Below are 26,513 nucleotides of genomic sequence, written 5' to 3' on the forward strand. Positions count from 1 at the left end.
TCAGAAGATGAGGAAAATGGCCCAAGTTTGACTTCATATCAATGAATAGCTTCTTTTTACAACTGCTTCATGTTATGAATAAGGTCAATTAAAATCATTGTAAAAGTTGTGAATACTAACCTCCTTAATTTCATCTCATTGCCTTTCAACTCAACAAAAGACCCAGAGCAATATTCTTCATGAGCTTTTTTCTGAAGCTACAGTTCACTACATCCAGCAGCCTATAACTTTAAAAGGGACAAGGAGAACCTCTAATGTGCTCAGAGAAGCACCATAGAAAAATAAGCCTCAGGGAAAGATGAAGGGAGCAGGAACTCTCAGCCTGCAAGAGAGAAGGGAAAGCGGTATCTGGGCAGGTGACCTGCGGGGCTCCCTCTCACTCACCTTGGGGAAACAGACTTAACTCCAGGCGTTTGGATTAGATGGACTGACCTTCTGGACTGGTGTTTGTGTTTGAAGGTGTAGTGGCATTTCCTCTATGAAGGTCTTCTAAGAACAGTCTTTTCCATCTGTCTGATCTTTTGAATTCCTGCAAAGCTTCCCAGCCCTCAAGTTCTGGAATCCCTTGGCTTGGATAAGTTAAATATTTTGGGATTAAAAAAAAATCACACATTCTACCACTAAAAAAAGAATTTACCCTATAAAATTAGATTTTTGTTTGGGCCATTTTCACCTTCATCTGTTGATGCCATGACAGACATTCAGCAAGCTTTTACTGAGTACCTGCTATGCACTCAAAGGCCTGTAAGAAGACGCTGTTAACTGAAGCTCCCTGAGAAGCAAGCCAGAATTAGGCAAAAATGAGAAAAGGCTTAAGCCTTAGATTTTTGCCTAAATTCTTACCATATTCGGCTCACCTACATGTCATGATAGTTTGTTGGTCTCCATAGATAAAGGCTGCTCTAACCTGTGAAGAACAGTGAAGTACAGGGGTGTTGAATGGTCAGAAAGAAGCAATACCCCAGGTCCTTTAACATTAGCCCCCCCCCCCCAAAAAAGAAATTATTATACGGGAAATAAAGGTTATTTCTTGACTTTAGTCCCAATATATTTTTGTTTGTTTTTGTTTTGTATTCTATTTTTTAAGCAAGATAGAGTGGCAAAGAGAGAATTGAGAGGGGGAGTTTAAAAAGGAAGGAAAGGTGGTAGGAGCTGTTTTTTTACCCCAAAATAAGTGGAAAATAGCAAAATTATTACAGAATGTCTTGGGTTTCAGGCTTTTCTCTGGGTGGTTTCAAGACTTGAACAAGACACCAAGACGCTCCTGTCAAGTTTGTTTAGAGTGTGCTCCCCAGTCTTAGTGCTGGGAACCTACTTTAGATGTTATCTGCCTTTTTCTGAGGTAATCTAATGCTATTATATAGTTTGGAAAAAATAAACTGTTTCCGTAATGCTATTGGTTTAGTATCTAGTTTCCAAGGGTGCACTCAGTGAGGAGCAGAAGGGCTTTTAATATTAATGGCAGAGCTTCAAGGGATTGTTTATATTTTTTTACATATGTCATTTCGGGCCCTGAAGATTGAACACATAGGTTTAATAGTAAAATCACTAATATTGTCAATTATGGGCAATTACTGGCTATCAGTCTCGGTTTCTTTCTCTAACAATCACAGTGCTGCTCTATTAGCGATTAGAGAAGCGTAGCCCCTTTCTGTAAAGGAGGTACTCTTGAAAATAGTCTGCCTACAGAAGGCCCTTTATTGATTGAGCTTTCATGCTACCAGTAATTTTTACCCAGGAAAATGACTACTCCTGCCATCCAATCTTTCAATTAAGTATGCTTTGGTATGAGATGTATCATTTAGATTTTTATTAATTTAAACATTTGTGTCAACAGAAGGTAGATCATTATTAACTGGTGCAATGTGGTGAGTCACAAAATACATACGTGTCATAGTAAAGTAATTAACTTCCTCATTCTATTGCAGAGCAGATGCGTAACCAAATAAGAACGGGGGCCCAAGGGTACCCTAGTACATTTATTTATTTATTTTAAGTCATTAAATTGTTGACTCAGAGACCTCATTTCAAGTTTCCCAAACTTTGTTCTCTTTTTCATCTCTGCATTTCCCCCTCCCCCACCTATGATTGAAAATAGGTTTAGAACCATCACTCAAAATTATAAATTCACTTTTGGCTTATCGTAGTAACTTCAAGCCTTGGATGGGCTCTCTTTGAGATGAGAGAAAGATTGATGACTAAGAGAGTTGAGAGTACGTCAGATCTACAGGGATTTCTGTTGTTAAAATGTTGGGGAAGGTTGGGCAGCAACTGTTTGGAGCAGCAGAGGCTGGGTTAAGAAACTCACCAGTATCTGACAGCCAGCATCCCAGAGTGAGGTTAAGTCAAGACCTCAGGGCTGATGCCAGACTGTGGTCACTTCTTTCTTTCTTTCCTTCCACAACAACTGTAATTCTTTAAGTATTTCTTCAGCACCATTCTTCTTGCCTGGATTGCTGCAAGAGTGTCCTAAGTGGTCTGGCCGTTTCTACCCTGCTGCTCTGGAATTTAGTTTTTGCACAGAAGCCAGAGGATGTTTTCAGGAGGGACCTCTTCAGTAACTTCCCTCTCCCTTGGAAGGTGGGATCCAGCTTCACTAACAAGACTGGCAGGCCCCTCTGTGGCCTGGCTCCTGCGCACCTTCCAGTCTCAGCTCGGTCTCATGGCTGGAACACGCCAAGCTCTTTCCTGCCCTGGGGTCTTTGCACTTGGCTTCCCTTTGCCTGAAAAGTGCTTGCTGGGCTCTTTATCATTCTTCAGCTCTCAGCTTCAACCTCACCTCCTCAGAGAGACATCCTTGGCTACCCTATGAAAATCAGCTGCCTCTGTCCTTGTTATTTTTGGGTCCCTCTTTATCTATATTATAGCACAAACAATTATTACATGTTATTATTTGTATTTGCCTGTTTGCTTACTTGTTAAGAAAGTAAGAATGACCTTATCAGTCTTATTTTCTTTTGTGTCTCAATGCCCAACACGGTGCTTATATAATTATTACAGCACTTAACATTTTTGTGTTGCATGAATAAATAAGTCAATAAATAATGTTATTTGCTAACATTGAGTTAAGCTCTATAGGATATACCAAGTAACTATATTACTTGAAGCTTCAAAATGACTTTTGCTCATAAAACAATTTCATGATAGTTTAAACAATGGGCTGCCAGGAAGGAATATTCTTGCCATTCCTTCCTCCAACAGTTTTTAGCTTTGAACTTGTTCCCCACACCAAGACTTACAAACCCACATGTAAACCTCCTAGTGGAAAGACAGGATATAGTCCCAATTATTATCTTGGAAGATTCCCTCTCATGTGCAGTGTTTGCACACATTTCCGGTGTTTGTGAAACCAGACTTTATTAACACAGAGTTGATGGTATACCCAGTTATGTGAGTTTTCTAATCTGATCAGGAGCGTAAATATTATCCACATCATCCTGTTGGATATCTGTGTATTTTCGAAAGTTAGTAAAGCATAAGAGACCCATTTCATAGGGGTTTCTAAGCCCAGGATTGGAAGGGCCCTTAGAGGCCCCATCCAGCCAGGGCAGGAACCTCCCTACTATATCCCTGCTAGGTGGGTGTAACCACTCCATGTGAACAGTTTTAGTGGAGATCTCAGCAGGCTCTTTGAGTAGACCATTCCACTCTCCAGCAATGGCGCTTGTAAAGTTAATTAATGTCATGAACTAAAAACTGCCTCTTTGAACTTATATTCAAGTCCTGGTTCTCTGCCCCATGGAGCAATAAAGAGTAAATAGGTTCCTTATTCCACCTCCCAGTCTTCAGTTGCTTGAATGTTTGAGGCAGCGTGTGTAGCAAAGAGCACTCAGGCTTTCAAATTATGTAACTAGGAGCTCAAATCCATCTCCACCGCTTCCTAGCTATGTACCTGAACTTGAGGATGTTACTTCATTTTTCTCAGCTGCAGTCTTATCATCTGTAAATTAGGAACTGAAGTGATTTTTACCTTACTGAAATGATTAAATGAGGTAAAGCACAAAGTAATTAGTACAATAAACATTTGACAAATGTTCTTGTTATTATCTGACCTTCAGCTAGCCAGCTCTCTGATACTCAGCCTCATCTGTAAAATAAGGAAAATGATTCCTACCTACTAAGGAGAGTCCAAGGTCAACATCAGTTAATCCTAAGATATGGTTGATTGTTCAGCCAGCAAGAATCTAGACAAGCATTCTCATCCTAACTGGATTTCATTATTTTTTAACTACTTTATTGAGATATTATTGACATACAAAAAGCTATGCATATTTAATGTTTTCACTTGATGAGTTTGAAGATAAGTATAAACCCATGAAACCATCACCACAATCTATGCCATAAACATAACCATTAGCAAATTTTTTAAGTATACAATACGATATTGCTAACTATAGGCACTTTGCTGTGGAGTAGATCTCAGATTTCATTATTTTGCTCACAGAATATGAAAGACTTTGTTAAATGCTTGTTGCAGGAAAAATATATGGGATTAATAATAGTTATCCGATCTACTTGTACAGTCTCTGAAAAAATGAGTGCAGATGGCCAGGATGTGTTCTCGGTTCTCCCATAGTGGAAACCACATTATCTTTTTAAGTCTCAGTAAGCATTAGCCAAAGACAGACATTGGTTATCTGATTGGAGGCTTCCACGTGCAGACTTTTACTTTTGTTTCTGTTTTCTTGGGACCCTATTTGCTACCACTTTGGGCTTCTGCCACGGCTCCCTTTTTCTCGCTTCTTCAGAGAGGAATAAAAATAGTTTCATGGCTGTCTTTACGAAGTTCTTTGGCTGCCCTGGGATAGAGTTCCTCTGGAATTAAACATGTAAACTTTTATGAAATATTTTCTTCTACTCTGTCCTGTTTGAGAATAATTTCTTTTGGGAGAAAGGAAAGGAAAGAAACTAAGACTCAGGCAGCTCTGTTCTTTCTGTTATCTGTTGATCTTTTACCACTTGCTGCGAGTAGTAAATCCATCTCTGCCATGCTCACTTCCTTGCTCAGAGAGCACTAGAACATTTCTTCATAAGCCTCAGTCATCCAGCATTGTCTTCCTCACACTATCCTGATAGATTCCTGCTCCTCTTTTGGGAATGTCCTTGTGTTGTCTGGTCTTGACCTCACCTTCTGTAATGTGTGTCATGTGTGTTTAGTAATTACTGTGAGCCAGTTGCTGTACTGAGCACTTTACATACATTGTCTCATCTGGTCCTGATGCCCACCCTATGAGATAGATCCTCTAGTCCTGTTTCCTACTGGGAAGGGCTTAACATCTATTTTATCATCAGTGTTCTCAGGTGTTGTTCTAGAAGGTGAACTGATGCCCTTGGACAAGCTGGAATGGATGAAGCAAATGTGAACTTAAGCGACTATCAAGAATTTTACAAACTCATGGTTTTCCAATAGTTTGATGACAACCATGCCCTCATTTTCAAGACTGCAGCTGCTTTCTTATGAAACAAAAACCAAATACACATTAAAAGTGGGAGTGGAGAAATGGGCAAGCAGTGCTAAAATCTGTTATCAGCCTCAGGAAACCTAGATGACAGAAATGTCACCAATCTTCCTGGAGGTTAAACGAATATGCATTGGTTTCATAGGCTAAACTGCAGTTGGAGAAAAGGAAGGTCATTTGCTTGTTTGAAAATCTCACTATGTCTGGCTTCCCCTCCTCCTCTGTCCAACCTCACGTTTGCTTCAGCTCCCTCTTTTCTACCATCCCTGCCCCCATAGTCCCCAGCCATGGATGGTCAATAATATGCTCCTGCTGCTCTGACACCTGCAATGCCAAGCAGTGCTGGTGGAAGTCAGAGGATCCTGCAGATAGACACTGAGCCTTCTCTGGGCCTTCCCTCGGCTGGGCTCCCACCTTGCCAAGTTGTCCTGCTGTCCTCAGTTGGTCTCCTTCTTCATGCTCCACAGTGTTCCCAACCTTCACTACTGTTCCATCCCCCAAGCCCCTGCTTTCCATAGATACAGGAGTGATAAAACCCATCAGGCGTAATATCCCTCCACTTCCCACTCCACCCACTTCCACATGCAGCTATATCTGCACCCATCCTTCTCTGTCTTCCTCTTGGCTCGGAGCAAACAGGCCTCCTTGCCAAAGCCAAGTCTTTGCTACCTTCTTGCACCACCACCTGTGCTCATGACCCCACCCACTGCCTCCTCCTGGACCTGGCTCCTCCAGTCACTCCCTCTCTGTTGTGGTCGGCCTCTCCCTTTCTGTTGCCTCCTTCACTGTGGTATAAACCTGTTCGTGACTTTCCCATTATTAAAAGACAGCCTCTTTCCCCAACTCTGCTTTTGCCTCTAACCGCTGTTTCCTTTTCTTCAATTTGTGAAATCCCTTGAAAGAGTCACCTACTCACTTGATGTCCCTGTCTCTTCATTTTCTCTTCTCTTAAACCCCACTGATAGTCTTTCCTATCATCCCATTGAAACCGTCTCTCTCTGTGTCATCACTGAGCCCAACTCCAAGTCGAGTGGCCTTCTTTGAGTCTCTTCCCAGCTCACCCTTCTGTTGCATTTCACACCATGGGTCCCTCCCTTTCTCTTTCTAGGAATACTCTCCCCTTAGCTTCTGCACCCTCCTCTCCTTCTCCCCCTTTGCTCCTTATATGTTGGAGTTCTCCTGGATTGAGTGATCTCTATTCCCGTATCTTTAGATTCCAACTATATGACAGTGGCTTCCAGATCTACCCTCCTCACCTTTGCTTGTCTTCTGGGTCTAGTTTCATAATTCCAACTGACTACGGGGCAGCCCTACCTGGATTCTCTCTAGGCATCTCATACTTAACATGTCCAAAAGGTGAACTCATCTTTCCTGAACACCTTCTTTCTACATCCCTGATCTCACCTGAAGCTTTCATCTTGCACTCAGTCACTGAAGTCAGATGCTTGGCAATTATTCTAGCATCCTCTTCCACAGACCACTCACTCCCATGTTATCACCTTCTTAAAAACCCTTAAATTGATCCCTTCCTCTCTGTCTGTCTCTAAGGCCATTGCCTTATTAGAGTTCATGTCGTCTTTTTCTGGAATGTTGCAACATCTATCTAACTGATCTTCCTGCCTTCAGTCCCTCTACCTCTCAGCGTATTTTCCACGTAGATATTTGAACAACACAGTGATTATACTTAAAATCTTCCCATGTCTCCATGTTGCCCACAGATGATCAAATTCACCCTTTTTTCTGGCACCTGCCCTGCTTTTTATTCTTATCTGTAAACCTTTACTCTCTCCCCTTTCCCTCCACTAACCATTTAACCCAGCCTTATGTTTGCAGGTCTGTGAACATATTCTGAAGTAGGCTCCCAAGTTAGGACCATCTCTCCACCGAAAGTCTCTAACTGAAAAAGCAGCCTCCAAGCAGCAAGCTACTGCAGACCCAGAAGGGCAATAGAGGACTGAGGTGCGCGCCCACCCACCCATCACCACTGCTGCTGTGCATGAGTGAACTGGCACCACCAAACAGCTCCTTCTCCTCCCAGACCTTGTGCTGTCTTATGTCCTCCTGTTTCTTCATGCTCTTCCTTCCTGCTTTGTTACTCTTAGCTAATAGTTCCACAGCCTTCAAGACTGAGCTCAGGCGTTGTCTTCTCTAGGACACTTTCCCAAAACCCTGGTTGGGCAAAGGACCCTACCTCAGTGCTCCCATAGCCCCAGGGCTTCTCTCTCTCTTATCACATATGATATTTAGAAATGATATGTTTATGTGGCACTTTCCACCACTAGACTGTAAGCGCCTCAAGGCTAAGGCCACATCTCATCCAGACCTTTGCAGTTCCAGTGCCTAGCCCAACTGTGCATTCGGGAAATGCTGGCATGTATTGAACTAAAGGGAGTTGGAAGGGCACAGTATTACTCATAGTGCGGTGCGCTTGGTCACTTTTTGTGTCTATTATAAATAAACTAATTTGTGCCAAAGCAGAGAACATGGGAAATACAATTGTAGATTGGATAGTCAAGGGAAAAAACCCTAAACCATTACGCACTTGCAGCAAATCTTACCATTGCTGACACGAAAAGTGACACTATGATCACAGCAATTAGAAGTGATCACTGAGGCAGCAGAGACCAGGCTGGTGGTCCTTGGTCCTGGCTGTGGATTGAAAAAACCTGGGGAGCTTTTGAAAAATACAGATACCTGTCCACCCCTGAGAGAATCTGCTGTCATTTGCCTAGATGAGACCTGGGGCTCCGTATTCTTAAAATCTCTCCAGGTGGTTCTAAATATATCCCCATGGCATCAGACCCTGACAGCAGAGATGAGAACCAAAGCTGGAGGAACAATAGGCCTGATCTAAAGGAAAGTCAGAGACCTCATATCCCTTAAAGCACGTTGCTGGCATGGATGGGGGGAGGTGGGGTACGGGCATGTCTGGATTCTCTGTGTGTTTGTGCATTATTGGTGGAGTGGAGGAGGAAGTCAGCACTCTAGCCTAGAGTGAATTAAAGCCCCGATAGATAGAAAATAGGCATATCCCAAATAGTTCAGCTCCCATTGGTAATGATATATGGGTTTTCTCATATGTTAAACTCTCTAAATGAAGTTCTGTCTACTCTTGTACAGAGAAAGATGGATTTTCACATTTGTTTACTTCCAGAAAAGAAATCCGTGCATATTCTAATTGAGCATTTACTAATATTAGAATCTTACTTTCAAGTTATCTAGAAAGTTAAACAATAAAATGGGAATGTTAAAGGAAAACAGCTGGGGCTATATACTTTTGACCCACAGAGTATGACTCAAAAGAAAATAAAAACTGTTTAAGAGGTAGTGGTTTCATTAATCCTTTGTGGGTGCCGTCATAGCGTTCCCTGAGGCAAGGGGTATGAGAAGAGAGAATTACGCCATCCTGTACACCCAAAATGCCCTGTTAGACATCCAAAATTTGATAAGGACCTTGCTAGACATCAGTACAGAGATTATATCTATACCTATACTTTTTGGGGCAGATTTCAGATTTGATGTTGCCAACATGCCAGGTCCTAATGAAAGATGGCGGTGACACAGGCGGCTCAGTGCACAGCTCTTTAGGAACAGGAGGATTCTGAATACATACTTGAGTATGTATTTCCAGTTCTCCCCCTGATTTCCAGCACACCCTCCATGAAATCACTGGCCCATCCCTGTACCTCTTTCTCTTCCTATGAAGTGGGGACACCTCTGATCATCATCTGGTAATGTTTATGAAGCTCCATCAGACCTTTGTCTGGAAGGCTCCGTTAACAGTAATGCATGCTTGGTTTATGAGATGGTTACAAGAGAATGGAGGTGGGGGCAGGGTGCCAAACATGGCCAGGGCTTTTATCTTTGACATTATAAAGAGGTCTGCTGGCCAAGGGCCAGATTGGAGTTTACTGGAATATAAAATGCAGACGTGTGCTTTCTGTTGGTGGGGCGCCAGGGGGAAAGCTCGCCAGCACTTCACTTCCACAGGATGCAGTTGCCAGGGAGAGCATCTGAGTCCTGGTAGTTTTGTGCGGGGTCTTTCATGGGTATGAGGTGGGGCAGAAAGCTGAACCATGGAATTTGGTCACCTTCTCTCGCTGCCAGGCCCTCAGCCCATGAGTGATTGCCCTCTGGAATGACCCACCCCCAGCTTCCAGGAACAAATTCTGCATGGATTAATTCACAGACTACAGAATTGTTTGAGATTACTGGAGGAACACTGGCTTTCTTCCACTGAGACACAAATGCAATTCTGGACTCTTTCTTCTTGAAAATATGACCAAGGTATTAAAGATAATTCTTCGCCCCCAACTGGGACATAGTCCTTTTGAACTTTGTGCTTGTTTGGCACACGGTCTAAGGATTTCAGTGCTGCCTTACAAGGTGTTAGTAAGAACTGGTGAATTTGTGCAAGCCAGCTCTGAAAAGGTAGGGGGAGCTATTGCAATTGCATTAACTGCTGTTGTTGGACAGGTTCTGATGTCATATTAAATAATTTGCTTTGGTTACCCTTATGATTACCTCCTTAAAAAGCGTGTCTAGACTTCTGTCCCAGGACTCATTATCTGAAATTGTTAGTGTGGACCCCAACTAAACTATTCCCTTAGTTTGGGACCACAGATTAAATAATCTGATGTGCTTGCTTTAGCAGATAAGCAAATACCATGTTCTCATCTGAGTATGGCATGTTGCCCACTATAATCATTATACACACAAATGTTAGAGGGAACGTGTGAATTAAATAATCATTGTCAAATTCTTGGGTTGGTAGAATGCAGCACAGGGTCGTTGTAGTCTTTATTCCATCCTCTACGTACTCTCTCTGCTCTGACTGGTGTGTTCTATACATGAGAAAACTCAGCAAAAATAGAATGAAGGAAAAAAAAATAGAATGGAGGGATTTGCAATTTGTTACACAACCACAAATTCCAAAGTCTCTCCTGTCAGAATTTCAGGTCTCTCTTCATGCACAACAGACACCATATACATTAATGACTAATGGAGTGGAATGATTAGTTTCCATCTCCATGGTAACCTTAATCAAGTTCTCACCTGGGGAAGCTGAGCCAGGAGGCATTGTTAGCCTCCAGGTCTCACATCTGGCCAGCGGCAGAGCTGGGATTGGAACTCCAGCATCCTGATTTCCACTTTCATGGTGTTGTCTGTCACACACTCCTGAATGCCAGGAACACAGAACCCAAGTCATGCTGTTGGTTCATCCTGTTTTTAAATGTCTCTGGAGAAACTGCGTCTAGGTTATCCTAACCTTCGCTATCAGAACATTAGCCTTTATACCTAACTTGAATCTTTTCTGCAGACTTTCCTCTCTGTTTGCAGAGGAGAGTGAAAGCAGCTGTTTCTAAGGAAGGACAAACTAGAGATGGAGGTGTGGCAGATTGGAGGAGGTGAGGGCTTGTGGTTTGGGTCTCCATTAAAGCAAAACCTGTCCTGAAATTCAGGGGTATACTTTATCTTAATGCCAGTTGCCATTAGAACAATTTTTCCTGTAAAATCTTTGCATTTTTTCCCAGTCTCAAACCTCCCAGCTTGTGGTGTTCGCACAGGAAGATTGGCAGGACTGTGCTAGGAGTTGCGAATACGACTTTACAGCACAGAAGCCATCTATTTGATAGTCTCTCTCTGTACAAATGTGAAAAGAATTTGTTTGAATGTGCTTTTGCAAGCCAGTAGCCTTCTGCTTCGTATAATCTCCATTATATGTGCTGAGGAACTTATCTTTTCAGGAGGTGCAAGGAGGAATAGGAGGGTGCAAGGAAGAGTCGTCTTAAATGTCTTTATGTAGTGTTTAACTGCCTTTGTGTATCAGCCGTTCATGCTCATTTTCCACACAGTGTTGCATTAAAAGCAGATCAGCAAGCACCACTTGGCGTGGGTAGGCTCTCAAACTGTCCCAAGTGTGTGGATGACAACTGGTTTTTTTTTCCTCTGAATTGACCGGATTTTATATAAGCAAAGGAGCTTATTTCTCTAAGAAGGAGTTTCAGTCACTGGGATAGGAATACCCAGCACAGAGGAAGGGAAGGTGTTGAGGTTATAGCTGGAAAAAAGCCTTTGATGGGTCTAGAAGTTCTGACTTCACCCACTCAAAGCTGTTGTCACTTCCCTAGAAGCTGTCAAGGGGACATTCCCCTTCCTTCTGGCATTTCCCTGTACCTGGAGATTGAACCTTGAACCTGCAGTTGGTTCCAATGTGTGAACTTGCAGAAATTTGTAATTGCAGTAGAGTCCTGTTTCTGCCTGAGAAATAAAGCTAAGTGGGTATTGGCAACTGGGACAGCTACAATGGGGACTTAGAGTTAAATGCCTTTCAGTGGAACAGTGCTGCTGGAGGCTCAGGTTGTCCCATGAGCCCTTCTCCTCAACATCAGCACTTGTTTGGACTGGGCTTAGTGCTCCTCGTTGCCCAAATGTTCCTCAGCTGGTTCCAAGACAGTGCCAGGGCTGACTGGCAGGGGAAGTCTTGCCAGCCTGAGAAGAGGACATCTATTCTGGGGTTAGCCAGCTCAGGGGGGTGGGGAAGAGCCTGGAGTTTCAGGCTCTTGAGGGGACATGGAGTTCAGAGACCTGCTCCACCCTTCTTGTGCACATCGCTTGTGGGCACTGTGCTGAGATCTCACCATTTCATGAAGAAGATTAAGTAAAATTACCTTGCAAAGTTTGTTTTTTTCATTTGTGGACTGGTAAGAGCACGTGGATGATGTCCTTTTCATCTGCATCACAGTTATGCCCATTGCTACAACTATCATGGAACCCAGTGGGAAGTGCACAAAGGATTGTGCCTGTGGAAGCTGCAGGACGTTTGATCTGGTTCTTGGTGGATGGAGAGGAGTTTGTTTGGATGACTAAATTGAGGAAGAGCCTTCCAGACAAAGGGAATGGGATATGCAGAGAGGTAGGGACGTGGCATAGTTGGTTCTTGATTACATTGTAATTTGCTTTCTCCTTCATTGGGATAAGACTATTTTATCCCTCCCACCAAACAAAACGGATTCTAGTCAGGCCCCTGGTAGCCCTCCGCCTTCTAGGGTGGGAATTGAAAACTCAGGGCTCTGTGCCTTTCATGAGATTAGTGCTTCTAGAGGGTACAAAGAAAAGGTTTAGAAGGTACATCTGTTCAGACAGTTATTACACCGCAGAAACTTAGCTTCAGGGAGGTTAAATACTTTGCCAAGGTCACACAGCTATGGAGCAGAGATTCAAATCCACATTTTATGATTCTAAATCCAGTATTCCTTTCACTAAGTTTTCATTATTTTGTACAGTTGCTAGTTAATTGCTAATTAGAACATTCTACCAGTTGAACGTGCTTCAAGCTGAGGACATTCCTCTCTTTTCCTTCCTTCCCCAGTCCTTAATGCCCTTTGACTGGCTTGTGGTTGATATGATAACAGTGAATGCTCTAGTTTTAACTACTATTTTTCCACTTTATGAAAGAGCCACTTTCCCCCCCACGTTAAATCCAAACTGCTTTCAGTTTTTTTTGCCAAAGGAGATGGAAATTGGTTCCAGCAGAAATGTTCCCTGTGAATCGTAAGGTTTGGAGTGCTGCTGTATATTCATCTGTTAGTCCCAGGGCATTATCCATGAACTGGAGTACCTCAGTCAAACGCGCTGCATATTAAACTTTGTTTCCCTCCTGATTTTGAGTTTCAGGACTTCCCAGTCTCTCTCCTGAGTGCAGACACCATATTTGAACCTCATTCTGCTTTAAAAACAAACAAAACACAAAAAAACCTCTCATTTTAAAGCACTAAAATTATTAAATTACTGGAAAAGTTTATAAGTACTCAGTAATTTTACTTCCCATTCCATTCTCATCTCTCTCCAATCCAGTCTAATTAGAGTTTGTGTGAGGATTGGATAACAGGAAGTACTGGAAAGCAGACTGCCTTTCTCCTTTTCCTTTTAATGTGAACCATCTGAAATTAGCCCAATGCAAGAGTTTCAACATCAAACACTTGTGAGCCAAGTGAACACATCTGTTTAAGTGTTCCAGATGCACAGTGGATCTGGATGGCTGCATCTGATGTTTAAGCCTGATAGAGCCAGTGGTTACTTTCCCAAGGATATGTTCAGCCAGTCTTGCTAGATTCCAACCTTACCCTATTGAAGAAACTTGGATTTCTGATTCACAGTAACTGCTGGCATCTGCCAAGTATGCCTCCTACTCTGAAACTCAAAGGAAGCATTTGGCCAATTGAATGTAATTCTGTTGCATGACACCCTTTTATGTAGTGGTGAGATTATCTCCTATCATCTGGTACCTATTTTTTACAGTTAAAGGAGTGATGCTAGGATATTGATTTGTTAGCTATGTGTGAAGGAACTTAGATGGCCTCACTGATCCATCCAGGGATAGATGGGGACAGCGACCTCTGGGCCAAGTGAACAACAGGAGGCTCAGGATGATGTTGGAGATTGAAGCCAGGAGAGTCAACAGAGCCCACTCCCGAATAGCCTTGATGCTGTTGTCAGGGAGCACGGGTCCTGAGCTAAGGTGAGATTTCTTATGCTGGGGGGAGGGGTTGTGTTTAGGTTCTAGACCAACATCTGGGCATTTGGCAAATACTGACAACTACAGTGGGAACATGTCCTTTTTCAACATAATCATGATGTGGTAATATCAGGAACAAGTCAAGATAGAAGTATGGTGTGAAAAGAACAACCTTCTGTTTCCTTGGTTGAGATTCTCCTTCTTGTTACAGAATTAAGGTATTTTATTCTTAAAATACTGTTACCCATGGGTTGTAGAAGATCACTACTCTCTCCTCATTGATTTACTCCGTCACCATTTACTGTATAACTTACTATGCTGGCACTGGGAATAGAGATATGATTAGGTCATGGTCCCTCAAGGAGTTCTGAGGCTAGTTGGGGAGACAGTAAAGTAGATCATTAATGACAGCTTGGTGCTGAGAGAGAGGTATGCAGAGTGGCTGTGGTGGCTCAGGAGCGCTGGGCTAACTCAGAGGAAGAATTAGAGAAGATTTCTGGATAGAGTACATTTGAGGCTGGGTCCTAAAGGGACAAAAGGGAAGAAAGTCAAAGAAACAAATCAAAGTGGTGACCCAAGGAAAGAGCAGGAAGCTGCAATCCACGTCCTGACAGAATCCAGAGGGGAGGATTCCAGTTGGAAGAGTAGGTGTAGCAGCAGTAAGATAGAGCTAGGGCTGGGTCGGATTCAGAGTGCGGCTATGAGAGGAAAGAATGGGGGTGAATGAAAAGAAGGGACCAAGTATTGAGAGAAACGGCTCTTGAATTATGGGAAGTTTGTACCTAGCCACTCATGGGCCCGGGAGGGGGGAGCGCGAGTAGAGGAGCTTGAGTGTCACAGAAAGAAGGGAGACCTTCAGGAGACTCGTTCTTACCAAAATCCTGAGAACAGCTGGCAGAGTTCTGCCTTAAATGACCTATTTCCATGTTTTACTGTTTAAAATGAAGACAACTTTTTAAGGACTTTTCTGGAGCTATGCAAGAGAGTGCTCGCCAGAGTTAGAGCTCAGCTGGCCTTGCGCTCCTTCAGCCTCTGGAGTGGTCAAGTGGGAAGAATGTTAGTGGTCATCCAGGCCAACTTCTCATTTCTGGGGAGGAAGCTGAGGGCCAGGAGAAGAAGCCTTGCCCAGGGCGTGAGCCAGTCACGGCAGAGCTGCTAGTGGTGCTGGAACCAATTTGTTGTTAATTCCCTTTGTCACTTCCAGCAGAGTGAACTTTCTCAGGAATCCTTCTGTTTGTCATCTGAATTATTTTATCGTTTGTAGAAAACTCAGTGATAGTACGTTTGATTTTATAAAAATATATATGTATAAAATGAATGTTTTCTACCTGCTGAAAATAGATTTCAAGACTCACTCATTCAAGCTCCTTTTACATAGTAAAGCTGAAATTCAAAAAGGATTTTTTCCCGTAAATAATTTTGTCTTGAATGACAGCAACATCTTTAATGTGTTTGAATAAGAAATAATGCAATAAGGATGTAAATTTACTAATTTCATTCCTCAGGAACTGTGAAAAAGAACATACTAATTTATTCTTATATTTGCAAACTGAAAAAGTAGATTTAAGTTAGGCTTCCCTAAGTAGTTTCTCTGTTTATACATATGTTTCATATATATAGGAATATATATGTATGTGTGTGTATACACACACACCCCCCCCCACCCCTGAGTGTTCTCCTCCTACCAGGTGTGGGGAGAGGAGAGGCAGACTGCATTGCAGGCAGGGTTAGACGAGAAGTCACAGAATGGAACAGAGAGTCAGGAGACAGGAGTGAGGTGAATTGGGAAGCTGAGAGTGTAGAGAGTTTCACCTGGTGGAACATCCGGGGAGTTGATAGTTAGCTGGCAGTGAATGTAGCTTTGTCCAGCTCCCTTATGAAGTGCTCTCGAGAGCTATTGTTTCTGAATGTTTAGAAGCAATTTCAAAGCTTTCTTGCTCTTCTGATAAGTAAATATAATCTTAGGCTCAACTCAAAGAACAGCTAATCAGATTATGATGGGGATTTAGTCGTGAATGTAACTCCCGTATGAAATTGTTCTGCATTGAGCCATGGTCTCACCCTGCTTGGTGGAAGAATGTGAGATCTTCTGTGGGTTCCACGTTGGAAGATTTTAGTGCCCTTTTCCAAATGCCAGTACTAGGAAGAGCATAGGAGCCGTGGGTTGAAGATACTTTGAATTTACACTTAGACTTGAGTTTCACCTTTTAAGCAAGACTTGGGAAAAACACATTCAAATTAAACATGAAGAGAGTGGGAAGAGCATGGGCTCTGGAGCCAGATAGACGTGGGTTTGAATCTTACCTCGGGCAGTAGGAGTGGAAGAACATTTGTAGCCATTACTTAAGCTTTAGGACTGTCTTGTGCCTCGTTTGTAAATTGTAGATATTGATGCCCTGCAAGGATGTTGTGAGGAGTAATTCAAATACAGAGAAGAGACATCCAGATCATTACCAAATAAATGTTAGTCTTTTTCTTCCAGATCCATCCTACAGACGTTTAACTGAGCATTTGCTACATACACGGCTCTGTGCTAAGTATTTAGGAGACGCAGGATCAGAGAAGAATAAGACCTATATTTAGCTCTAAAATGGGACAGATATGACACGCATACAAGCTACAACCCATGATCTCCATCCACGCTGTCCTCCTTAATATCCCTGGAACATCCAGGCAGGTCCTGCCCCAGCACTGTGGCACTTGCTCTTCCCTCTCCCTAGAACTCTGATGTCCCACTCCTTCAGCTCCTTCAGCCCTTTACCCATATGTCATCTTCTCAGTAAGGACTTCCCTGGTCACCCTGTTTCAAATGGAACTCCTTGGGGCCAGGACTCCTCATCCCTCTTCCCTGTTTGTTTGTTTTTCCCTCTGACACATATATTTTACATGTGTGTATGTGTGTGTGTTTTCTGTCATCCCATGCTCCTCCTGCCTCTGCAGTGTAAACACTATGATTGTCGGATTTCTTTCCTGCTGTATCCTCAGTGCCTAGAACAGCGCCTAGTAGGCACTCAGTAAATGTTAACTGAATAGACGAGTGATCAAATTTATTAATTTCAGGGGCAGGAGGGGCATGTGCCAAATTCCAAAGGCCAGAAGAATAGAAGATATGTTAGGGATTGTATTTGTTTCCTATGGCTACTGTAATCAATTATCACAAACTTAGTGCTTAAAACAACAAAAATCTATTATCTTACAGTAGGTCAGAAGTGCGACACAGTTCTCTGGGCTAAAGTCAGGGTCTTGGCCGGGCTGCTTTCCTTTCTGGAGAATCTAGGAGAGAATCCATTTACTTGTCTTTTCCAGCTTCTGGAGGCTGCCTGCATTCCTTAGTCTGTAGCTCCGATCCTCGATGTTCAAAGCCGACGGTGGCAGGTTAAGTCCTTCACACATCACGTCACTCTGACCTCCACTTCTGCCTCCCTCCTCCACTTTTAAGGACCCTTGTGATTCCGCTGAGCCCCACCTGCATAGTCCAGGACAATCTTTTTATTTTAAGGTCAGCTTATTAGCAACCTTAATGCCACTTGCTACTTAATTCTCCTTTGCCATGTAATCTAACATATTCACAGGTTCTAAGGATCAGAATGTGGACATCTTTAGGGGTCCGTTATTCTGCCTACCATAGAGTCTAACAAGTGAGACATTTTGCCTAGAATCTAAGGTTTGAGCTGCCGGTAGTGAAATATAAGACAGGAAAATTTAGTCATGAATGGCCGTGATTGTCAAGATTTAACGTGTGGGCTTTCTCTGGGAGGCATGAGGATGTTGCTAAACGCTGTATACTGAGGTGAGGGAACGAGGCTTTAGGAGATGAAGAGGGACTTTGAGCAGGTATTTGGAGGGAGATTGATGTTGACCTTTTAAGCAACTGATTTTTCTTGCCCTCTCCTGTGTACAGAAAGCTAGGTATTTATTTAGAATTTCCTAAAAGAAGTAGGGTGCACTTATGGTATCTTTTTAAAAACCACCCTCTTATATTAATCATATGCACAACACATATACACAGAGACCCAGAAAGCCCTATTACACAGACACACTCACACAAGCACACACACTTCCTCCTGCAAACCCACTGCCTCACCCTTTTCTTGGGATCTCTTTTCTGTGGTTCTCTGTGGCCTTCATATTTTTTTCCCTGGAACACCTGAGTAATGTGTATCTTCCCATCAGTAACGTGGGCTTACTCTGGCAGTGGTTCCACAGGGTTCCTTCTATAAACCTCCCCTAGCAGGGATGTAAGAATCTCCAGGGAGATGTATATAGTTTGAAAAGTCTGCCTTACTTCACCTTTGCCATAACCCCCACACTGGCCATGATTTGATATAACTTCCTAGGATGGTTCTTCTTTCTGACGCTAATTGAGAATCTAATGGATATTGAACACCTGGTTTTCAATCGTATATGATGAGAGTTTCTTACTCTTTGATTGGTCTCTTTAAAGCAGCACTGTCCAACAGAACTTTCTGTGATGACAGAACTGTTCTGTATCTAATGGTGTCCAGTATGGCAGCCACAGCCACATGTGGCTATTGACTCTTGAAATGTGACATACAGGAAAAATAGAAGACCTGCTTACTAAATAGGACAGACATTTAATAAATGGTAACTCATACTTTTATTTTGTTTTGAATTGCTTTTTAAATTGTTGGGAGTTTTTATTTATTGGTTTATTTTTAGTTTTTGCAGAAGTCAAAATTGGTTCACATGGATGTAATTATACCTCGCATTCCTTTTTCTGGCCTCATTTTGATTGATAGCTCCATATTGATTAAAATGTTAGCTATAGGTCTCCTAAGAAATAATTCTTTCTCTTCCTCACTTCCCCTTCCTGATTTTTAGATATACAGTTATATAGATATATTTATATCTATATATCAGCTTTATTGTGATATAATTCATATATCATACAATTTAATCAATTAAAGTGTACAATTCAATAGCTTTTAGTGTATTCACAGAGTTTTGGAACCATCATCACAGTCAATTTTAGAACATTTTCATCACCCCAAGAAGAAACCCCATACTCATTAGCAGTTACTCCCCAATTCTTCCCAACCCTCCTCCCCCCGCCCCAAGCCTTAGCTAATTATTAATGTACTTTCTGTCTCTCTGGATTTGCCTATTCTGAACATTTCATATGAGTGGAATCATGCAATCTCTGGTCCCTTGTGGCTGGCTCCTTTCACTTAGTAGGATGTTTTCAAGGTTCATCCACACTGTAGCATATATCAATACTTCAGTTTTTATTGACAACTAATATTTCATTGTATGATTATGTCACATTTTAGTTATCCGTTCATCGGTTGATGGACATTTGGGTTGTTTCCACTTTTTTTTATTATTATGAATAATGCTGCTATGAACATTTATGCAGAAGTTTGTATGTGAACATATATTTTTATTTCTCATGGGTGTATATCTAAAGAGTGGAATTGTTAAATGATATGGTAGTTCTATGTTTAACCCTTTGAGGAAGTGTCAGACTGTTTTCCAAAGTGGCTGCACCATTTTACATTCCTACCAGTGCTGTAAGAGAGTTCCAATTTCTCCACATCCTCACCAACACTTGTTATTATCTGTCTTTTTGATTATAGCCATCTTAATGGGTATGAAGTGTTGATCTCATTGTGGTTTTGATTTGCATTTCCTTGATGGCTAATGATGTTGAGAATCTTTTCATGTGCTTATTGGCCATTTGTATATCTTCTTTGGAGAAATGTTTATTCAGATCCTTTGCCCTTTTTTTTTAAGGATGATTAGCCCTGAGCTAACATCCACCACCAATCCTCCTCTTCTTGCTGAGGAGGATTGGCCCTGAGCTAACATCCATACCCATCTTCCTCTATTTTATATGTGGGACACCTGCCACAGCATGGCTTGATGAGTGGTGTGTGTAGGTCTGTGCCTGGGATCCAAACTGGTGAACCCTGGGATGCCAAAGCAGAGTGTGCGAACTCAACTACTACATCACTGGGCTGGCCCCCTCTTTGCCCATTTTTTAATTGAGTAATTTGTCTTCTTTTTCTGTTCTTTTGGCCTGAGCAGGATGCTGATATGCTAACTGGTGATGAACATGTATGGAAAGAAGTTCAAGAATCCTTGAAAAAAATTGAAGAACTGAAGGCACATTGGAGTATCCTTTTTACCTGTGGATTGAATTGGACTGTTGGGGTTGTTTCCTTATTGGCTGGAGCATGGTGTTAGTGAAGCCAGGTCCGGGGTTTGACCTCCCTAGGGCTCTTCATTCTGTTCCATCGCCGTAAGCTGCGTCCCTGACCCCAGCTAACAATTTGGGTAATGGCTAGGGAAGATTGAAGTGAGAGCAGCCTGAGTTCCTTGCCACCTTTAGATAATAATCAAAATTCATGGCCCAGTAATAGTAGAACAGTAAGTAGTAGTCTTTTTATATGGAAAAGATAACAAATTTCTGGATTCCCTTCCTCCCATAACCTACATCTTTAGGAAAGAATAGCTTAGAATCCTTTTAATTTAATGTCATTGAGCCTCAGGTCTAGAAGCTTCATATTAAGTCAGCCATGACTACAATGGCAATGGGAGTTTCTACACAATAAATTTTCTTGGCATAAATAGTAAGGACCATGAAAGGGTCAAAGTTCAGAGTAAGGAGAGATCACTTCTGTTGGAGGTTATCTGGGAAGGCTGTACTGGTGTTTTACTGTGTGAGAGGTAGCCCGAATCAGGGACAGGATTTGCATAGGCAGAGGTTGAGAGACAGGTCACTTCCAGTTAGAGGAGTTAAGCAAAAGGTGACAAAGGGAAACCACAAGGTAAGAAGAATGAGGTAAAGGTAGATGAAAAAGATTGTGAAAGGTCATTCAGGTGCCTTGGGTCAGTGACATCCCAGGCACTAAGAAAATCTGCAAATGAGGGTTCTAGTCTACAGACAGTGTCCTTTAAAGGACTGTAAAGGACAGGAGAAGTACTTAGGCAAATGTTCCTGTTTTTAAAGGTGAAATAAGTAATTTCTGAAATCTATAGCTCATGAGTTTTTTTTGTTTGTTAGTAGTTTTGGTAAAGAAACTAGAATTGGTTACTAAAGAAATGGAAAAGGAAGCTGGGATCATTAGGATGCTGCATGGGTTCAGTAAGAGCAAGTGAGTGATAGAGTCATGACTTTCTTTGGTAGGGTTTGTACATTTCAGAAAGAGATTTGATAAAAAAAAAAAATAGTCAAGAAATGTATGCTAGATGCTAGCATGACCAACCATCTTACTAAGTGGTTGAATAGCTATGCTGAAAAAATGATGCTAATTGGATCACTGTTGCTCTGAGTCAGTGTCACTCTGTTCCAATCTCAGTCCTCTTCCACTTTTGATTCTGTGCCTTGAATGAAGATAGCATAGGCTCATCAAAACTCCAAAGGTGTATAGATGCGGAAGATGGCAGAGGTAGGATGGGAGACTCAGGAGCTCACAAGATCCCTGAAGGTTTGAATAGTGCCTGAATCTAGAAAGATGAAATTCAACAGGAATGTATATAACATCTTCTATTTGGGTTAAAAAGTTCAAGTGTATAAATATACATAAAGATTAGCAGCAGAACATGTGAAAGAATTTTAGAGTTTTAGTAAATAGCAAAATTTAGTAAAGTTCATGAGTATAATATAACCCCCTAAAAGACTACTGTGATCTTGGACTACATTAATAGAAATAGAGAATAGAAAATGAGAAGGTGAGAGCAGTAGTCTGATCACATCTGGAATTTTCTCTTCAGTTTGGTATAGGATGTATTAAGAGGGATACAGAAAAACTGAAATAAGTTTTGAGGAGTGGAACCAGGATCAAAATGGAATTTAAAACCTTCTCTATAGATGGGATGGGAGATATTGGGAAAACAGTTAGATCTGGGAGAAAGAGGGCTGTTCTTAGGCTTAAAGAGCCGTTCCACTGCAGAGAAGTAGACTTGTCCTCTGTGGTCCCATGCAGGGGAATTAGGCCCATGGATGACCCAGCTGTGGTTCAGTCTCGATTGGACAAGGCTTTACTGAACGCTGACTCTGTGCCAGGTACCTTGCCAGTTATAACCCACCTTATGGTCCAGGCAGGTTAAAGAAGACACAACTCTCACACTTGGTGGGGTAGTAAATATGGAAATCAATACATATTTTGGTGAAATATATATTTGTAGGGGCATCAGCGGCATAGTAGTCAACTCTGGGAGGTTAAAGGAGGTTTCACGGAGGAGGCGACAACAGAGTTGTGTCTGCAAGGATTAGTAGGATTTCACCAGGCCAACACGGTGGAGAAGGGAGTCCATCAGAGGGAGTAAGCTGGCAGACGTGCGGGCTGTAGAATAACATGCTGTTGAGAAACTGCCAGGTGTTCAGTGTGAGAGGAGGGGGACATGGCAAGGCCTCCGGCTGTGCACCGGAGATTAGACTTTATTGGGGAGAGGAGGCCATGGGAGGATTTTAAGCAGTAAAATAATATGATTAGGTGGGTAAGAGCCCTGTGGTCTTTGAACCCTGTGGGGTTGATTAATTTTCAAGTGGATTCACTTTGTTCCTTTCTCTCTTTTACCCTAATCTTCTTATGGCCATTGAAAAGTATTCAGAGAAGAGTGTCTGTTCTGTCCATTGACAGTTTATCCTCTTTGGGTGGGCTGTCTGGCCCTGCTTAGGTCCAGAGCTCAACTCCTCACTGGAGCAGAGTGACTTGCAGTCAATACCAAGTGAATGCCAGCGACTAAAGTTTTGAACCAACACATGTCAGCATTAGCTTGGGGGAAAAGCCTCTTAGTTAAAATTATTCCATTTTTTTGCTCACTGGAGTGTTTTACAGGGAAGATTTGCCTTGTTAGCCAGTTGCCAACGTTGTGAAGGGAAATTGGCATGCGGTCCCTTCTAGCTTGCTGGGGGATAAAGTAGATATGTTCCTATCAGTGGCTGCAGAGCATCACATCTGGTTTTTCCTTCTAAGGCTTTTACCTCAAACCTCTTTAAAAGGACTTGGAGCATATGTAAATGAGTAAGCAAATGATAATGGAGGTCAAACACCATGATGTTAAAATAAGGCAAAAGTCTTGCCGCAGAAATGTCTGGCGTTGTGTAAGAGACAGTCATTCCTCCTGACAGTTCGTCAGATACCAAATCCTGGAATGAAAAGCCACAGAGGTCAGCCCGCACTCTTACAGAATCAGTGCATTGCCTCAGATGCTGCTGCCCCACCCTCTGGGGGATGCATCCAGCCAATTTTCAACATATGTGTCAGAGGAACACAAAGAGAGTCCCCAACTCACTTTTCTTCAGTTAATGTACCTCTTCCAAGACCAGAGATAGAACTCATCCTAAAATTACAGAGTGCTATGTGGAGGAAGTGCGATATAAAGACCCTCATCTGTGTGTTGCGGCGCTTCAGATTCTACCCAAGGAAGTCATGCCTTTGGGGTGAGGTATTATGCTTCCAGGAGGCCCCCGCTGAAAGAAAAATATATTTGCTACGAGGGTTAATGAGGATAATAGTCTCCGCTCACACAAGTGTCTTGAGTGGTTTATTAAAAGTGTTTGCCAATGTTTTGGAAGCAATACCCTGAGAGTATGGATGCTAGAAGAGGTAGATGTTGCCGGAAGGAGGGATAAAGGAGAGTTGTAGAACATAGTGGGCTGTTTACACAGGCCAGGGCATGCTGTGTTAGGACCCCGATGAAGAGGGCTTTGAACTGGGGAGGCGGGAGCAGAGAGCACTGGACCGTGAAGAGACGGGATTGTGTGGGAGTGGGGAGGGGTGTGGGTGCTAGGGGGAAATTCGATCAAACCCAGTCTACTAAACCATTCCCCTTAAGCCTGGTCACACTCAGAGGTAATGACATGGTAACGGAAGGCAGAAGGCACTAATATTTGTGTAGTATGTGTTTTATGCATGCAGCTAAATCTTTTCCCACTGTGTCCCTGGTACTCAGAACTCTGCCTGGTTCACGCTAGAGCACATAAAGAATTTTTAGAATTTTATGTACAGTATCTTATTTAATTCTTACAGTGACATTAGATGTTTTTATTTCTGACCTACCTCAAAGCACTTAGACTTCCTCAGAACCTCAAATCTGACAGAAATGACAGGACTAGCTTGGATTTGAATCCAGCTTTATCAGTGGTCAAAGGCTATGCCGTTTCTGCTGCATCTGAAATCTTCAGACCTTTCACCGTAGTGGAATTCCAACAGGTGAAAGTAGGTGGATTTGGAGCTGCGCAGCTTGGGGGAGGGGGGCGGAGAAGAGCCAGTCCCAGCCCACCATCCTCCTTGGCCTCTGCCTGGCCTCACATGGCAACACAGGGAGAAACTGCGAGAGCGACTGCCCTGTCAAGTCTAGCTGTGCTTCCAAGGTAGTTCACCTCAGAGGGGCTCACTGTGTGCTCCCGACGCCAGGTTCTCAGTCCTCTGACTGCCTCTGTAAAGAGACTGGGAATGGCAGTGATAAAAGGTGAGGTCACACCAAGGCTCCATGAGAGTCAGTCATGGATTCAGGGTTGGGCGTTTAAAATAAGCATGCCTTTATTTGAGTAAGTATAGGCTTGGGTTACTTTTGCTTTATAATAAAAAAAACTTAAATATGAATCTAGTGGAAATGAATTTCTTCAATTTGCTTCTGCTAGTAGGTGCCTGTGGGTTGTGTATTTGGTTTCACACTTGCCCAAGATTCAAATGACACAGAAGCAAAAGTGAGCTCTTCCTTTTTAAAAGGGAATCTCTCTAAAACCTCTTTCATTTCAGATCAGTTTTGAAACAGAAGCTAACAGAATAAATAATTTAAACTGAACTAACTTAATCTTTGGATCAGTTTAATAAACATCTGCGTTCATTTCATGACTAGGTTTAAAGAGAATCTGCATAGTAGTATGGAGAAAGAATGGCTCTTTGGAAATCTTAATCCCCCAAAGCACAGGCTTGGGTAGAAGATGGTTTGTTGATGTAAACAGAATTTACTTCTCTGAGAGGCCACTTACATGTTTTGTTTCTCAAGTGTGTTTTCAGGCAGCTCATCTGTGCAAAATAATGGGCTCTTCCTCCCCTCCTGTGCTTAGGAGCTCTTCAGCCTTTTCAAGAGTCTCATTTTACTTTTGTTTTTTCTTGATGAAGACAGTGAATCCTTAACTAAGGTTAATAATAGAGTGGGAACAGGTTCTGGCCATGTGCCAGACGATCATAAGCAGCAACTCAGAACGGCTTCCCGATATCAACATCTACCAGTTGAAGGTGCTCGACTGCGCTATGGATGCCTGCATCAACCTTGGTCTGCTGGAGGAGGCATTGTTCTACGGTATTCGGACCATGGAGCCATACAGGTGAGTCCCAGGAGAGGGCTAGAAGGAAGGTCACAGTGTCTTTAGTTTTGGAACAGGCTCAATAGCGTGAAATCATTCAAATTACTACTATTTACTGAGTGTTCCGGTCTGCTTCTTAGTCAGTGTGTAAAACCAAACTTGTCTGATGCACTCTTTTGTTCATTCATTTATGCATTCCATCATCTTTTTTTGTTTTTGCTGAGGAAGATTCCCCCTTAGCTAACATTCACTGCCCATCTTCCTCTTTTTGTTTGTGAGCTGCCATCACAGCAGGGCAACTGACAGACGAGTGCTGTAGGTCTGTGCCTGGGAACCGAACCTGGGCCACCGAAGCAGAGTATGCTGAACTTAACCACTAGGCCACAGGGCCGGCCCTTCCTTCATCATTTGTAGAGTCCTCCCCTGTGGTGTACAGAGACTGATGAGATGCTATCTTGGTGTTCAGCTGATGATTACTATATGGTGTGCTGCTTTCAGTGGCAGAGGTAGGCACAGAGGGCTGGGGAGCCTGAGAGGGGTGCACAGCTGAGACCTGGCTTGGAAAGGCTGTGTCATTAGCTTCTGCTGACCCAGGGGAGGATGGCTGGTGTGGGGCCCTCCGTCTGGCTGACTAGTGATGGTCTCTTCCATTTGTCAGGGCTTTATGGTTCCCAGGGTACCTTCACTTGAGTCGTTTGACCTTATGACTTATAGGTCATTTGACTTATGACCCAAGTAGGAGAACAGAGAGACAACCCTGCTCAAACATGTCACTGCGTCAGGTAGAGGAACTATTGGTAATTAATTGTTTTTTGACTGGCCTCAGGTCCTCCACACCAGTGAGTGTGTTGTCCCTGGAGGTTCTTGTAACTCAGAGGAGCTTTGGCAGGAAGGGCAGTGTTGAAGTCTGGTACTGAGAGTTTAGTGCTAATAGGGGTGGGACCCTGGTTTGCAGTTGGCTAAGAACACAAGTTTGGAAGTTGAGAGATCAGTCAAAAGGAAAAGGCACAGAGACATACACACCATCATCTGAGGTTGAAATAGACATCTCTAGCACAGAACAAGGCCACTCACTGGTGGGAAGATGTCTCAAAAGCATCTGGGACCTGGGGATGGTTGGGGAGGTCCCAGAAAGGAGGGCTACTACTCTGGGCAGATACTGAGTTTTCCAGCTCTGCAGCCCCTGCAAACATGATGTCAGCCCTAAGGGGCTGAGCAGAGGGAGAATCCAGGTCTAGACTTACGCAACATGGGA

At 42.8% G+C, this 26,513-nt stretch overlaps 1 protein-coding gene across 6 annotated transcripts in view; it reads left to right on the forward strand.

Annotated features, from left to right (window-relative positions):
* Positions 1-26,513, forward strand: part of SMYD3 (SET and MYND domain containing 3) — a 669,850-nt gene that overhangs the window by 543,094 nt on the left and 100,243 nt on the right. For all 6 annotated transcript variants that reach the window (XM_044762764.2, XM_044762763.1, XM_070501459.1 and 3 more), the window contains 2 exons: positions 20,026-20,113; positions 25,105-25,279. In XM_044762764.2, the coding sequence (XP_044618699.1) occupies positions 20,026-20,113; positions 25,105-25,279 (263 nt within the window). The remainder of the gene's footprint in view (positions 1-20,025; positions 20,114-25,104; positions 25,280-26,513) is intronic.

This window comes from Equus asinus, chromosome 30, assembly GCF_041296235.1.
Source record: "Equus asinus isolate D_3611 breed Donkey chromosome 30, EquAss-T2T_v2, whole genome shotgun sequence".
Taxonomy (NCBI): domain Eukaryota; kingdom Metazoa; phylum Chordata; class Mammalia; order Perissodactyla; family Equidae; genus Equus; species Equus asinus.